General features: G+C 46.5%; 1 protein-coding gene across 1 annotated transcript in view; it reads right to left on the reverse strand.

Annotated features, from left to right (window-relative positions):
* SRMS (src-related kinase lacking C-terminal regulatory tyrosine and N-terminal myristylation sites) overlaps positions 1–14,721 on the reverse strand; it is a 64,250-nt gene extending 49,529 nt beyond the window's left edge. The window contains exons 1-2 of the mRNA XM_040437356.1: positions 14,110–14,721; positions 777–898 (exon numbers count right to left, since the gene is read on the reverse strand). Of these exons, the coding sequence (XP_040293290.1) occupies positions 777–898; positions 14,110–14,525 (538 nt within the window). The 5' untranslated portion in view covers positions 14,526–14,721. The remainder of the gene's footprint in view (positions 1–776; positions 899–14,109) is intronic.
* Between the last annotated feature and the right edge of the window lie 447 nt (positions 14,722–15,168).

The raw sequence follows: 15,168 nt of genomic DNA on the forward strand, positions 1-15,168 counted from the left end.
GCAAGAATTCCAGAGTGAGTGCCGGTCCTTTGCTGTTTTTACTATCTGGTTTTACTTGGCGGAAAATTTTTTATAGGCGACACTTTCCTTTGGCTTTCCTTTGGCTTTGTGACCAGAGGCTGCACAAACTACAAGGAAATCTCTGAAGAATTCATATACAGTGTAGAGGGAAATTATAACCACATGACCCTGGAGTTAGCAGTACTACATGATGCAGCCTCAAGGTTAAAAATTAACTCAACATTTCCTGGTTCCTTGTTTCTGTCTCTGAGAAGGCTGGATCACAAAATAGGCACAACTTTTTGTACATCCAACAGAGCAGCCACTAGGGAAAGCTTGCTGTATAGGAATTTATATTGCCATAATTTCCTTAATTGGGAAATGTATAAATATTTATACAGTAAGCTCCCCCTTGTGGTGGCTGGAGGCAGTCAGAATTATTTCATTGAAAGAGAACCACTAAGTGGACACTTTATAAGAGCCCACTGCTGCCACTATTATTTCTTGAAGCACCACTGCTGGTGCTGGTATTGGGAGAAATTCTGCTTGTATTGTTTATAACGGTTTATTTTTGAGGGCATTACAAAAGTAGGAAAGTATATATGTCATGGCCTCAATGAATATTCTTAGCAATGTAGTCAAGCCATGGCCAAAGAAGATCACAAAGTCAGGCTCATATATTACCCAACTGAGGCCTCAGAAATCCCACTGAATCCAGAACACACTGTTCTCCAGGACACACCCTCTTGGTGCCCACTATTTTTTCATACATTTACCTGATAATGAAAAGAGTCCAAGATTGGTATCACTAGGGCGGACCAGGTAGGAGCCATGGGCATTAGGAGGGGACAACAGCAATCTCTCTGCTTCTAGTCTATTGGAAACTTCTATATACCAGCTGTGGGAAAAGAGAAGTTGAGAAAGAATGAGGATTAGGGAATGATTCACCTGTAACTTCTGCGATTTACAACAAGTATGACAAACTAAAGGGAAGTTGTTAGTAATGGGATTTGGCTGGTGTTGCTGGGTTGTAATTTGCCACTGGACAAGTCACTATTAAATAGCTATACATAGACTGAAATATCAAACAGGACTTTCCCTTAGGTTCAGGATGGATGGCACTTGGGCAGCTCTTTGGAACAAGGCACATGCCCCGTCCATTACGAATATATTGAGTCAGGGAGTGCAGTACACCACAACAGGGTACTTGCAAATTGTTCTTGATTTGATGTTATTTAACCTGTTCATGTTTTGTACTATGCTTTGACTATATTCACAAAATCTGCCTGCAGATGGCACTGTTTAGTTAATTATGCCCTAACTCAGCAGAGGGAATTCGCTTTCCTTTCTGAGGCAGGAGCTTTCTAGTCAGGATTGCATCAGCCACTTCAGTTTAGCTCTGCTTGCCATTCAGGGGAGATGCTAGTTCAGCTCCAGGAGAAGCATCATTCCTGTTGAGAGAACAATCCTTGAGGGAAAGCTGGAGAAGACATTCATAGACTAAGATCACAAGGCCATGTGTGTTAGCAAGTTATTTGCTCGTTATGACCTAAAGACTTTCCTGCTTGTAGAAGGATTAAAGGGGTTATCCAACCACTAAAATGCCCCCCAAAATTCCCAGGCCCCTCACACAAGTTATACTTACCTCGTTCTCCGGCACCTGCTTCGCTTCTGATGCCCACACGGCCGCCCCTGCGTCTCCCTGTCATGCAGATGAAAACATCCGGTGATGGTGGGGTAGCCAATGGTAGGACGTGATGGAAACGAGCCTCCGTAGCATCGTGTGCGGGCATCAGATGAGACGCGGGTGCCGAGGAGAAAGGTAAGTATTACCTGTGTGAGGGGCCCAGGCAGTTTGGAGGGCATTATAGGGGTTGAATAACCCCTGTAACAGTTAACTGCACCTTTCATACTTATATATAATAGATTGGCTGACTGTAGGTTATGTACCCTGCCGTGGGACTGCAAAACTTATGTTTGAGAGTTTTACATGTCTGCAATCATCTTGGAAAGGTTCCAAAGTGTTTAGAAGGAGCTCAGGGACAACTACTCCTATTATCATTATTGTTGTCATTTGCCTTTGTACAGCTATTGGGAAGAGACTGCACTGTGACTTGCCTTGGAACTGTGCCCTGATATTATTGGATGTACTACAACTCCTATTCTGCACTGTAGTAAAGAGAGACTTATCTATTTTCTATAACTGGACTGGTTACTGACTCCAGCACCATACACCGGCCACAGCACCTATATCTCCTGCCTTGCACCCGTACAACACTCATAGCACCAAGAGCATCCCAACTACCATCAGGCAGCAGTCCCAACATTAGGATGTGCCCCGGGGGGAGCATGGATGTGCCCTAGGGGCCAGCCAATTGCAGCAGCAGGGGAACTGACACGTACACTCTACAGACTGGGTCGCACCGCCAATTAGGCGAGGTGAGGCCATAGATTCAGGCGGCGTGGCCCTGGTGACAAGTGGGGGGCAGCAGGGCAGATGAAGATAAGCGCTTCCATTGTGGAAGCTCATCTCTATATTCATCTGTCTCGCCATCCTCGGGACAGCAATACAGATGAATGCTGCGGCAGTGCAGCGAGATGCGTCTCCCTTCCCCATTCCTCTGATGCCTAATGCCTGTAGCCTATCAGAGGCCGATGCAGGCAGCATGATGATGTCAGCACGGGACACAGGCCGGAAGAGGCCTGCATCGCATCGCTGCCAGCCTCATGGAGGTAAGTATATGTGTTTATTTTTTTTATACGGCACACAATGCAGGAGAGGAGCGCTATGGGGGCATCTAGGGGCACTTCTTACTGGCACATTATTGGAGGCACCATGGGGGCATCCACTGAAGGCAGAAAGAAGGGGTATTTTATATGGGATGCACTATGGGGGTACCTATTGCAGGCACTAAGAGGGTATTTTATACTGGCACTAAATGGGGGGCACTATGAGGGCATCTACTGGGGGCTCTGTATAGGGGCATTTTATACTGGGACACATAATTGGGGCACTATGGGGAAGGGGGAGAGGAGCACTATGGGGGCATCTACTGAGGGCACTAAAAAAGGTATTTTTTACTTGCAAATTATGGGGGACACTGACGGTATCTAAGGTACTATATAGGGGCATTTTATACTGGTACATTATGGGGGGAACTATGAGGAAGGGGGAGTGGAGCACTATAGGGGCATTTACTGGGGGCACTATATAGGGGTATTTTATACTGGCACATTATGGGGGCACTATGGGGACATTAGCTGAACTGGAGGCACTAAAAGGGGGTATTTTTTGTACTGACACACATTATAAGGGGGCGTTTTTCTACTGTCACATTATAAGGATAATTATTACTACTGGGGGGGGGGCATTATGGTGGGCTTTATTACTACTGGAGGACTATGGGGAACATGATTACTAGTATGGCCGCTATTGGAGCATTATTACAGTGGGGACATGTTGGGAGCCCTGTAGGAGCACTATTACTACCAAGTGCGCTCTGGCAGATAATTATTACTATTGGTGGGACTTTTGGGAGAACTATTACTGTGGGGGCACCCTGGCACAGTATCAGCTTAGCACAGTTATTTTTGGAGGACATAATGTTTACACTATTAGTGTCAGGGACACTATTTGCTGGGAGCAGTTATTTTAGTACACTGCGTACCAATAATTATTGAAGGGCATTATCTGCATGGTACTAGTATTATCAGGGGGTTTATCTTTTTGTGCAGTATAATATTGGTGAGCACAGCGGGCACAGTATTTGGGACAATATCTGCATAATACTAGTATTTTCAGGGGGTTTATCTGTTTGTGCAGTATAATATTGGGGAGCACAGCGTCACAGTATTGGGAGTGGTAAAATGATTTGTCCAGAAGGTGGGAGGATGATGGAAAAGTAGAAAACTAAGATTTTTTTTGTTAAACTGCAGAGACGAGAAATGGCTAAAAAATCATCATAGCGGTCTGTTCTGAATGGGGAAGATGATGAAAGAGAACATCTTCATCAAAGGAGACGTCACTGGATGTAAGAGGTATGTGGCGCTGTATTACCATGTATGTTTTGTAGTGATATATGTATTGTTAGTATGGAAAGGCTTAGGTTAAAAAAGGGTTAGGTTAGGATGTTTTAATTTTTGCCTCAGGTAGCAGAAAGGCTACACCCCTGCCTTCAGAGGCACTGGCACAATAGACAGACTCTGTCCTATTCAAATAAAGGTAGAGTCTCTGTACAGAATATTAGTCTCCTCAAGCGCTGCAAATCCCAGGACAAAGTGGGTGAAAAGTCCGCAAAACTAGTGATAAAGAGAAGGATTGCGCTGCAAGAGAAGATTCTTTTCCGTTGTTTCTTTTTCCCTTATGAGCGTAATAATCTTCAGTTAAAAGGACCACATACAATCGATAACTTTCAATAATGGCATGAAAACCTGAAATGCAATAAGAAAACGCACTATGGTGTAGTATGCTCTGAACACCTGTCGCACCGGGTGAATGCGATATACTCACAAGACTCCACTTGTGAGACGCATGGAAAGAGACCTCAGAGATGTCTTCAATAGGAGAGCTCTGTTTGTGGAGCAGGCGTAGACCAGGAGACGTCAGTTCAGAGGATCTTGATTCAAACCATAATCCAAACAGTGAAGTGCCACTTTCAGAGGATGTCACCCGACTCACACTTGCAAGGGTCTCAAAGGAAGGAGGGTCCAGAGATAGTGAAGTACGTACCAATGTTGTCAGATTGCATCACGGCTAGGGATGAGCGAACCCGAACTGTATAGTATGTATTTATTTTCGTAAAAGTCCGGGTTCGGTGTTCGGCGCTTTCTTGGCGCTTTTTGAAAGGCTGCAAAGCAGCCAATCAACAAGCGTCATACTACTTGCCCCAAGAGGCCATCACAGCCTTGCCTACTATTGGCATGGCTGTGATTGGCCAGTGCAGCATGTGACCCAGCCTCTATATAAGCTTGGGTCACGTAGCGCTGCACGTCACTCTGCTGATTCAAGCATAGGGAGAGGTTGCTGCTGCGACGTTAGGGCGAGATTAGGCAGATTAACTCCTCCAAAAGACTTCATTCTGGGATCGATCTCCAGCTGTGGATCATTGAAGTGCTGATATTGAATTGCTCACTTTTTTTAGGCTGCCCAGAGCGTTTTTATATCACTTTTTTCTGGGGTGATCGGCGGCCATTTTGTGGCTTGTGGTGCGCCAGCACAAGCTACCACCAAGTGCATTTAACCATCAATAGTGTAGTTATTTTTTGCTATATCCTACATCAGGTGCAGGCTGAGCCTGTGTCACCCAAGTGCATTTAACCATCAACAGTGTGGTTATTTTTTGGCCATATACTACATCAGGTGCAGGCTGAGCCTGTGTCACCCAAGTGCATTTAACCATCAACAGTGTGGTTATTTTTTGGCCATATACTACATCAGGTGCAGGCTGAGCCTGTGTCACCCAAGTGCATTTAATCATCAATAGTGTGGTTATTTTTTGCTATATCCTACATCAGGTGCAGGCTGAGCCTGTGTCACCCAAGTGCATTTAACCATCAACAGTGTGGTTATTTTTTGGCCATATACTACATCAGGTGCAGGCTGAGCCTGTGTCACCCAAGTGCATTTAACCATCAACAGTGTGGTTATTTTTTGGCCATATACTACATCAGGTGCAGGCTGAGCCTGTGTCACCCAAGTGCATTTAACCATCAATAGTGTGGTTATTTTTTGGCCATATACTACATCAGGGGCAAGTTGAGCCTGTCACCCAGCGCCTAAAAAATAGACCTGACATTTATATTCCTCCAAATCACTACTGTTTTAGCTGGTCAAGTTATTTGTAGTGACCGTAAAAGCACAGTTTTTGTTCTGGGTTGAAAAACTATTCCCAAAATTGCCATTCTCAAAATTAGTAGTTTCTGCTATATCAGGCCTACTTTAAATCTATCCCAAAAAGGATATCTTAGATTCAAGGTGCTGATAGTGTCATTCTGAAAAACTTAACACACACGCTACAGTGCAGATACAAGTCTAATTCTGTGATTAAAGGTATACCTGTCACACAGCGCGTAAAAAATAGGCCTCACATTTATTTTCAACCAAATCTGTCATTACTTGTGTGCCTGTATTAGTGTAATACGGTACCTAAATAGATAGCCAGACAGTGTTAGGTGTCTGTAAAAAAAGCCCTGAATTTTAATTCAATACATTGGCCCGAATAATATTTTTCTTATTGTGGTGAACGGTAACAATGAGGAAAACAACTAGTAAGGGACGCGGACGTGGACATGGTCGTGGTGGTGTTAGTGGACCCTCTGGTGCTGGGAGAGGACGTAACCGTTCTGCCACAGCCACACGTCCTAGTGTACCAACTACCTCAGGTCCCAGTAGCCGCCAGAATTTACAGGGATATTTGGTGGGGCCCAATGCCGTTCTAAGGATGGTAAGGCCTGAGCAGGTACAGGCATTAGTCAATTGGGTGGCCGACAGTGCATCCAGCACGTTCACATTATCTCCCACCCAGTCTTCTGCAGAAAGCGCACAGATGGCGCATGAAAACCAAGCCCATCAGTCTGTCACATCACCCCCATGCATATCAGGGAAACTGTCTGAGCCTCAAGTTATGCAGCAGTCTCTTATGCTGTTTGAAGACTCTGCTGGCAGGGTTTCCCAAGGGCATCCACCTAGCCCTTCCCCAGGGGTGGAAGAGATAGAATGCACTAACGCACAACCACTTATGTTTCCTGATGATGAGGACATGGGAATACCACCTCAGCACGTCTCTGATGATGACGAAACACAGGTGCCAACTGCAGTGTGCAGACTGAACAGGAGGTCAGGGATCAAGACTGGGTGGAAGACGATGCAGGGGACGATGAGGTCCTAGACCCCACATGGAATGAAGGTCGTGCCACTGACTTTCACAGTTCGGAGGAAGAGGCAGTGGTGAGACCGAGCCAACAGCGTAGCAAAAGACAAAGAGGGAGCAGTGGGCAAAATCAGAACACCCGCCGCCAAGAGACTTCGCCTGCTACTGACCGCCGCCATCTGGGACCGAGCACCCCAAAGGCAGTTTCAAGGAGTTCCCTGGCATGGCACTTCTTTAAACAATGTGCTGACGACAAGACCCGAGTGGTTTGCACGCTGTGCCATCAGAGCCTGAAGCGAGGCATTAACGTTCTGAACCTTAGCACAACCTGCATGACCAGGCACCTGCATGCAAAGCATGAACTGCAGTGGAGTAAACACCTTAAAAACAAAGAAGTCACTCAGGATCCCCCTGCTACCTCTTCTGCTGCTGCCGCCTCGGCCTCTTCTGCTGCTGCCGCCGCCTCGGCCTCTTCCTCCGCCTCTGGAGGAACGTTGGCACCTGCCGCCCAGCAAACATGGGATGTACCACCAACACCACCACCTGCGTCACCAAGCATCTCAACCATGTCACACGGCAGCGTTCAGCAATCCATCTCACAAACATTTGAGAGAAAGCGTAAATTCCCACCTAGCCACCCTCGATTCCTGGCCCTCAATGCCAGCATTTCTAAACTACTGGCCTATGAAATGCTGTCATTTAGGCTGGTGGACACATACAGCTTCAAACAGCTCATGTCGCTTGCTGTCCCACAGTATGTTGTTCCCAGCCGGCACTACTTCTCCAAGAGAGCCGTGCCTTCCCTGCACAACCAAGTGTTCGATAAAATCAAGTGTGCACTGCGCAACACCATCTGTGGCAAGGTCCACCTAACCACAGATACGTGGACCAGTAAGCACGGCCAGGGACGCTATATCTCCCTAACTGCACACTGGGTAAATGTAGTGGCGGCTGGGCCCCAGGCGGAGAGCTGTTTGGCGCACGTCCTTCCGCCGCCAAGGATCGTAGGGCAACATTCTTTGCCTCCTGTCTCCTCCTCCTCCTACTCAGCTTCCTCCTCCTCTTCTTCCACCTGCTCATCCAGTCAGCCACACACCTTCACCACCAACTTCAGCACAGCCCGGGGTAAACGTCAGCAGGCCGTTCTGAAACTCATATGTTTGGGGGACAGGCCCCACACCGCACAGGAGTTGTGGCGGGGTATAGAACAACAGACCGACGAGTGGTTGCTGCCGGTGAGCCTCAAGCCCGGCCTGGTGGTGTGCGATAATGGGCGAAATCTCATTGCAGCTCTGGGACTAGCCGGTTTGACGCACATCCCTTGCCTGGCGCATGTGCTGAATTTGGTGGTGCAGAAGTTCATTCGCAACTACCCCGACATGTCAGAGCTGCTGCATAAAGTGCGGGCCGTCTGTTCGCGCTTCCGGCGTTCACACCCTGCTGCTGCACGCCTGTCTGCGCGTAACTTCGGCCTTCCCGCTCACCGCCTCATATGCGATGTGCCCACCAGGTGGAACTCCACCTTGCACATGCTGGACAGACTGTGCGAGCAGCAGCTGGCCATAGTGGAGTTTCAGCTGCAGCACGCACGGGTCAGTCGCAATGCGGAACAGCACCACTTCACCACCAATGACTGGGCCTCCATGCGAGACCTGTGTGCCCTGTTGCGCTGTTTCGAGTACTCCACCAACATGGCCAGTGGCGATGACGCTGTTATCAGCGTTACAATACCACTTCTATGTCTCCTTGAGAAAACACTTAGGGCGATGATGGAAGAGGAGGTGGCCCAGGAGGAAGAGGAGGAAGAGGGTTCATTTTTAGCACTTTCAGGCAGAGTCTCTTCGAAGTGACTCAGAGAGAGGTTTTTTGCAACACCAGAAGCCAGGTACAAATGTGGCCAGACAGGGCCCACTACTGGAGGACGAGGAGGATGAGGATGAGGAGGAGGTGGAGGAGGATGAGGATGAAGCATGTTCACAGCGGGGTGGCACCCAAAGCAGCTCGGGCCCATCACTGGTGCGTGGCTGGGGGGAAACACAGGACGATGACGATACGCCTCCCACAGAGGACAGCTTGTCCTTACCTCTGGGCAGCCTGGCACACATGAGCGACTACATGCTGCAGTGCCTGCGCAACGACAGCAGAGTTGCCCACATTTTAACGTGTGCGGACTACTGGGTTGCCACCCTGTTGGATCCCCGGTACAAAGACAATGTGCCCACCTTACTTCCTACACTGGAGCGTGATAGGAAGATGCGCGAGTACAAGCGCACGTTGGTAGACGCGCTACTGAGAGCATTCCCAAATGTCACAGGGGAACCAGTGGAAGCCCAAGGCGAAGGCAGAGGAGGAGCAAGAGGTCGCCAACTCAGCTGTGTCACGGCCAGCTCCTCTGAGGGAAGGGTTAGCATGGCAGAGATGTGGAAAAGTTTTGTCACCACGCCACAGCTAACTGCACCACCACCTGATACGGAACGTGTTAGCAGGAGGCAACATTTCACTAACATGGTGGAACAGTACCTGTGCACACCCCTCCACGTACTGACTGATGGTTCGGCCCCATTCAACTTCTGGGTCTTCAAATTGTCCACGTGGCCAGAGCTAGCCTTTTATGCCTTGGAGGTGCTGGCCTGCCCGGCGGCCAGCGTTTTGTCTGAACGTGTATTCAGCACGGCAGGGGGCGTCATTACAGACAAACGCAGCCGCCTGTCTACAGCCAATGTGGACAAGCTGACGTTCATAAAAATGAACCAGGCATGGATCCCACAGGACCTGTCCATCCCTTGTGCAGATTAGACATTAACTACCTCCCCTTAACAATATATTATTGTACTCCAGGGCACTTCCTCATTCAATCCTATTTTTATTTTCATTTTACCATTATATTGCGGGGCAACCCAAAGTTGAATGAACCTCTCCTCTGTTTGGGTGCCGGGCCATAAATGTGTGACAGTGGCCTGTTCCAGTGGTGGGTGACGTGAAGCCTGATTCTCTGCTATGACATGAAGACTGATTCTGTGCTGACATGAAGCCAGATTCTCTGTTACGCGACCTCTCTCCTCTGCCTGGGTGCCTGGGCCTAAATATGTGACAGTGGCCTGTTCCAGTGGTGGGTGACGTGAAGCCTGATTCTCTGCTATGACTTGAAGACTTATTCTGTGCTGACATGAAGCCAGATTCTCTGTTATGGGACCTCTCTCCTCTGTCTGGGTGCCGGGGCCTAAATATGTGACAGTGGCCTGTTCCAGTGGTGGGTGACGTGAAGCCTGATTCTCTGCTATGACATGAAGACTGATTCTCTGCTGACATGAAGCCTGAATCTCTGTTATGGGACCTCTCTCCTCTGCCTGGGCCTAAATATGTGACAGTGGCCTGTTCCAGTGGTGGGTGACGTGAAGCCTGATTCTCTGCTATGACATGAAGACTGATTCTGTGCTGACATGAAGCCAGATTCTCTGTTACGGGACCTCTCTCCTCTGTCTGGGTGCCAGGGCCTAAATGTGTGACAGTGGCCTGTTCCAGTGGTGGGTGACGTGAAGCCTGATTCTCTGCTATGACATGCAGACTGATTCTCTGCTGACATGAAGCCAGATTCTCTGTTTACGGGACCTCTCTCCTCTGCCTGGGTGCCTGGGCCTAAATATCTGACAATGGACTGTTCCAGTGTTGGGTGACGTAAAGCCTGATTCTCTGCTATGACATGCAGACTGATTCTCTGCTGACATGAAGCCAGATTCTCTGTTACGGGACCTCTCTCCTCTGCCTGGGTGCCGGGGCCTAAATATATGACAATGGACTGTTACAGTGGTGGGTGACGTGAAGCCAGATTCTCTGCTATGGCATGAAGACTGATTCTCTGCTGATGTGAAGCCAGATTCTCTGCTATGGGACCTCTCTCCAATTGATATTGGTTTATTTTTATATATTTTATTTTTATTTTTATTCATTTCCCTATCCACATTTGTTTGCAGGGGATTTACCTACATGTTGCTGCCTTTTGCAGCCCTCTAGCTCTTTCCTGGGCTGTTTTACAGCCTTTTTAGTGCCGAAAAGTTCGGGTCCCCATTGACTTCAATGGGGTTCGGGTTCGGGACGAAGTTCGGGTCGGGTTCGGATCCCGAACCCGAACATTTCCGGGGAGTTCGGCCGAACTTCTCGAACCCGAACATCCAGGTGTTCGCTCAACTCTAATCGGGCAGCATATAATGTTCTTAATACGTTTTATCTCTGTACTTTTGTGAGTATATTAAACCATTTTCATCTGACAACATTGGTACGTACTTCACTATCTCTGGACCCTCCTTCCTTTGAGACCCTTGGAAGTGTGAGTCGGGTGACATCCTCTGAAAGTGGCACTTCACTGTTTGGATTATGGTTTGAATCAAGATCCTCTGAACTGACGTCTCCTGGTCTACGCTTGCTCCATAAACAGAGCTCTCCTATTGAAGACATCTCTGAGGTCTCTTTCCATGCGTCTCACAAGTGGAGTCTTGTGAGTATATCGCATTCACTCGGTGCGACAGGTGTTTAGAGCATACTACACCATAGTGCGTTTTCTTATTGCATTTCAGGTTTCCATGCCATTATTGAAAGTTATCGATTGTATGTGGTCCTTTTAACTGAAGATTATTACGCTCATAGGGGGAAAAAGAAACAACGGAAAAGAATCTTCTCTTGCAGCGCAATCCTTCTCTTTATCACTAGACTCTGTCCTATGTCCAGCACTGCACACAAGGAAAGGGAGGGTGCAATTTTATTGGCAACATAACCAATAAGCTATGACAAGCTGGAGAGAGATAAGTGGTGGTGAAGGACCTGAGTGATGTGATCATCATGTGACCAGAGCAGTAAGAGAGAGCTCAGCATTCAGAGAAATAGGGAAAGACCTTTGTGAGGGGGCGGAGCTCCTGTGTTGTACATGGAGGAGAGGTTAGTGGCTTATGTTCCTCTATAAGTTGTCAATTACTAGGAGTTGTAGTTCTTTCCTTATACTCACTCCCTGTACTGTTCTCTCATAGCTCATAACAACAGTCTGGTCATGCTGGGAGTTGTAGTCCTCTCCTCTTATACCCATTTCCGTATAATGTCTACTGATGCCATATAACAACAGTCTGGTCATGGTGGGATTTGTAGTTCTCTCCTATTATATCCCTCTCCATGTAATTTCAACTGATGCCCTATAATAGCAGTCTGGACATGCTGGGAGTTGTAGTTTTCTCCTGTTATACCCTTCTCCTTTTAATGTCTACTGATTCCATATGTCTGGGAGTTGTAGTTCCCTCCTGGTATACCTTTGTCCCTGTAATGTCCTCTGATAGCCCATAATAACATCCTAGAAATGCTGGTAAGGCTACTTTCACACTTGCGGCAGAGTGATCCGACCGGATCCGGCAAAACGTATGCCAACTGATGGCATTTGTAAGACTGATCAGCGAATGCGCAGACCAGAAGGACGGATCAGGCATTCCGGTATTTTGAATGCCGGATACGGCACTAATACATTCCTATGGAGAAAAAAAATGCCGGATCTGGCATTCAGGCAAGTCTTCAGTTTTTGTCCGGAGATAAAACCGTAGCATGCTGCGGTTTTATCTTTTGCCTGATCAGTCAAAAAGACTGAACTGAAGACATCCTGATGCATCCTGAACGGATTGCTCTCCATTCAGAATGCATTAGGATAAAACTGATCAGTTCTTTTCCGGTATTGAGCCCCTAGGACGAAACTCTATGCCGGAAAAGAAAAACGCTAGTGTGAAAGTACCCTAACTGCCGTGGCCAGTCATTGGCTGCAGCGGTCACATCCAGATGTTGATGAGGAGAGACCCAGGACCTGCAGTGCCAGCGCTGTGGATCTGGTAAGTATAATCAAACCACGGGTCTGGTCATGAGGTGATCCCGCGCCATATGCGGTGGGTGCCTGCTAGGAATTGGATTGGGGGTTAAAATATTTGCTATGGGGCCCAGTCATTTATAATTACGCCTCGGATGCTGCTGATTATAATAAAACAAGTACAAGGATCCCTCAAGATACAATGGCCTCAGGATACAATATTTTCAATATAAAATGGTCTTTTCTGACCCATCGTAAGTTGAAACTAGACTCAACATACAATGTCTCAGACTCAGATCCAACTAATCAAGGCCACTTCTCTGGTAAATTAGCTGGATTAGTTGCTAGTTAGCAGCTATTCCTGACTGTTATATGTAAGGACTTGTTTTACCTGTCTTAGTTATCTGCTTATTTTTCTTAAATCTTAATTTTCTCTTATCTTCGATGACATTTTGTGGCTTTGGAACCGATTACTCAATTTACAATGGTTTCAACATACAATCGTCGCCCTGGAACCAATTAATATTGTATCTTGAGGGACCATTGTATAATAGGGCATCACCAACCAGAAACACGGCAGGTGCATAAACTTCATACCAGGGGTGTACTGTACATAAAGGATGAATGGCCTCACGGCAAAGCCAAATGTGCCTATGATTATTATTATTAATACTATTATGATTAGTAGCAGTGGTAGTAATTTTACCAGTATTATTACTGTTTATTAATAATATTATTACTATTAGCAGTAGTAGTAATGCTATTACATCGGATATACTGTATTTTTTTATGATGATGATTATTATTATAAATGATGATAATTTCTGTGGATGGGAAGATATGATACATGATAATGACAATGTCTGTAGTTGTTACAAAGGCCAAGTTCACACAGCAAATCCGCAATGGAAATCCGTACCATCTTGCAGACTTAACCTTTCGTAATGAGAATGGTGAAATCCACCTCCTCTCCGTACCAGTATCCACAGTAATCCTTCATTTATTTGGGACTATAATATAGACCTTCCCGTGCATAATCCACCCTGTCTGAACGCAGCCTTAGGGTGTCACAGCAATCAACATACTGTACGGCATAAACGAAAGTGAAGAGGCCACTATTTCTCCACACTCCAGTCTAATCCCGCACCTCGGGGCGCTTTTATAAAATATTAGATTTTACAAACAAGTAGACAAGAACGAAGGAGGGTTACTCTACCCAGCTTTCTACAGTCCCAGTGTGGCTTATCAGTCTAATCTTAGATACATTCTCCTTACTTCCTCATTGTCTTTCTTTTGTCAGTCTTTACTGAAACTCTAGCATTATATTTATGAACCAGAAAGATTGGAATGAACAGAGCTATAGAAGAGAAGGCAATGTAAATGGCAGTGTGTTATCATATTGCTACTTACGCTTCATTGCTCAGACTGGGGATGCTATCAAAGCAGTAGTTGTTGGGTTGACCAGTAATGTCGGTCATTGAATGGCTGGCATTAGTGCTATGGAGGGGATCAGGGTTGAAACTTAAAGACGATATATAATTTGCCGGCACCAGTCCCACCTCCATGTTTCCTGTTAGTTTCCTGGCCATTATATAATCCCCCTCATCACTGATAATGCAGAGTTCCTCTCCGGCTTGCACACTCAGTTCTTGCTGGTCTCTGGCCTCAAAGTCATACAAAACATTGACAATGTCCACACTTGGAGTCTTGCCGGATGCATTATGTTCTATGGTAGGCGCAGACGGTTCCCTTATCGTCTCTGGAGGCCAGATTTTATCCCATAGACACACCACAAATTCCAAATAGTTCCTACAAAAGTCCTCCATGGTTGGGTGAGGTGTATGTGCCAGTTCAGGTGTGGATCACCTTCCTTCCAGCATGCTGAGAGACTGCAGCCTCCTGACCAGTCAAGCTATTTTTCATCTCTTTCACTTCCTGATCACCTGAAGCTTTACAAACAAAAGTAAAAATTCCGTCTTCAACCAGGAAGACCAAGCTAAAGGAATGTAGACCGACCAGTATATCTACTGAAAAGAGGGGCTTAATGCCAAGTCAGAGAAACGGTTATTGCACAAATATCAAAAAGTGATCAAATTAGGTTTTAAATGTAGCAGAACGATTACAGCACAACGTCCGGTTAAAATGTAACTTTTATTGGATCCAACGTTAAAACATCTACAAGCAGAGCAGATATGACAAGGTTTACGCATGTCACCTTAGGCATAACAGAATCTAAACATTAAATACACATGATCAATATGTCACATATGTTAGCATGATCACATACTGTATTTTTTTATTTATAAAACGCATTCCCCTCTCCTCCCCCAAAAAAGGGGTGTGTGGGGGGTGAAATGGCAGTGCATCTTAAAAAGCGAATACTAATGAGCTAAAGTTATTACTTTGCAAAGTCTCACGAGACTTTGTGTAATAACTTCGTGAATTAACTATTACTGTAAAATACCTTAA

Source organism: Bufo bufo, chromosome 6 (genome assembly GCF_905171765.1).
Source record: "Bufo bufo chromosome 6, aBufBuf1.1, whole genome shotgun sequence".
NCBI classification, from domain to species: Eukaryota; Metazoa; Chordata; class Amphibia; order Anura; family Bufonidae; genus Bufo; species Bufo bufo.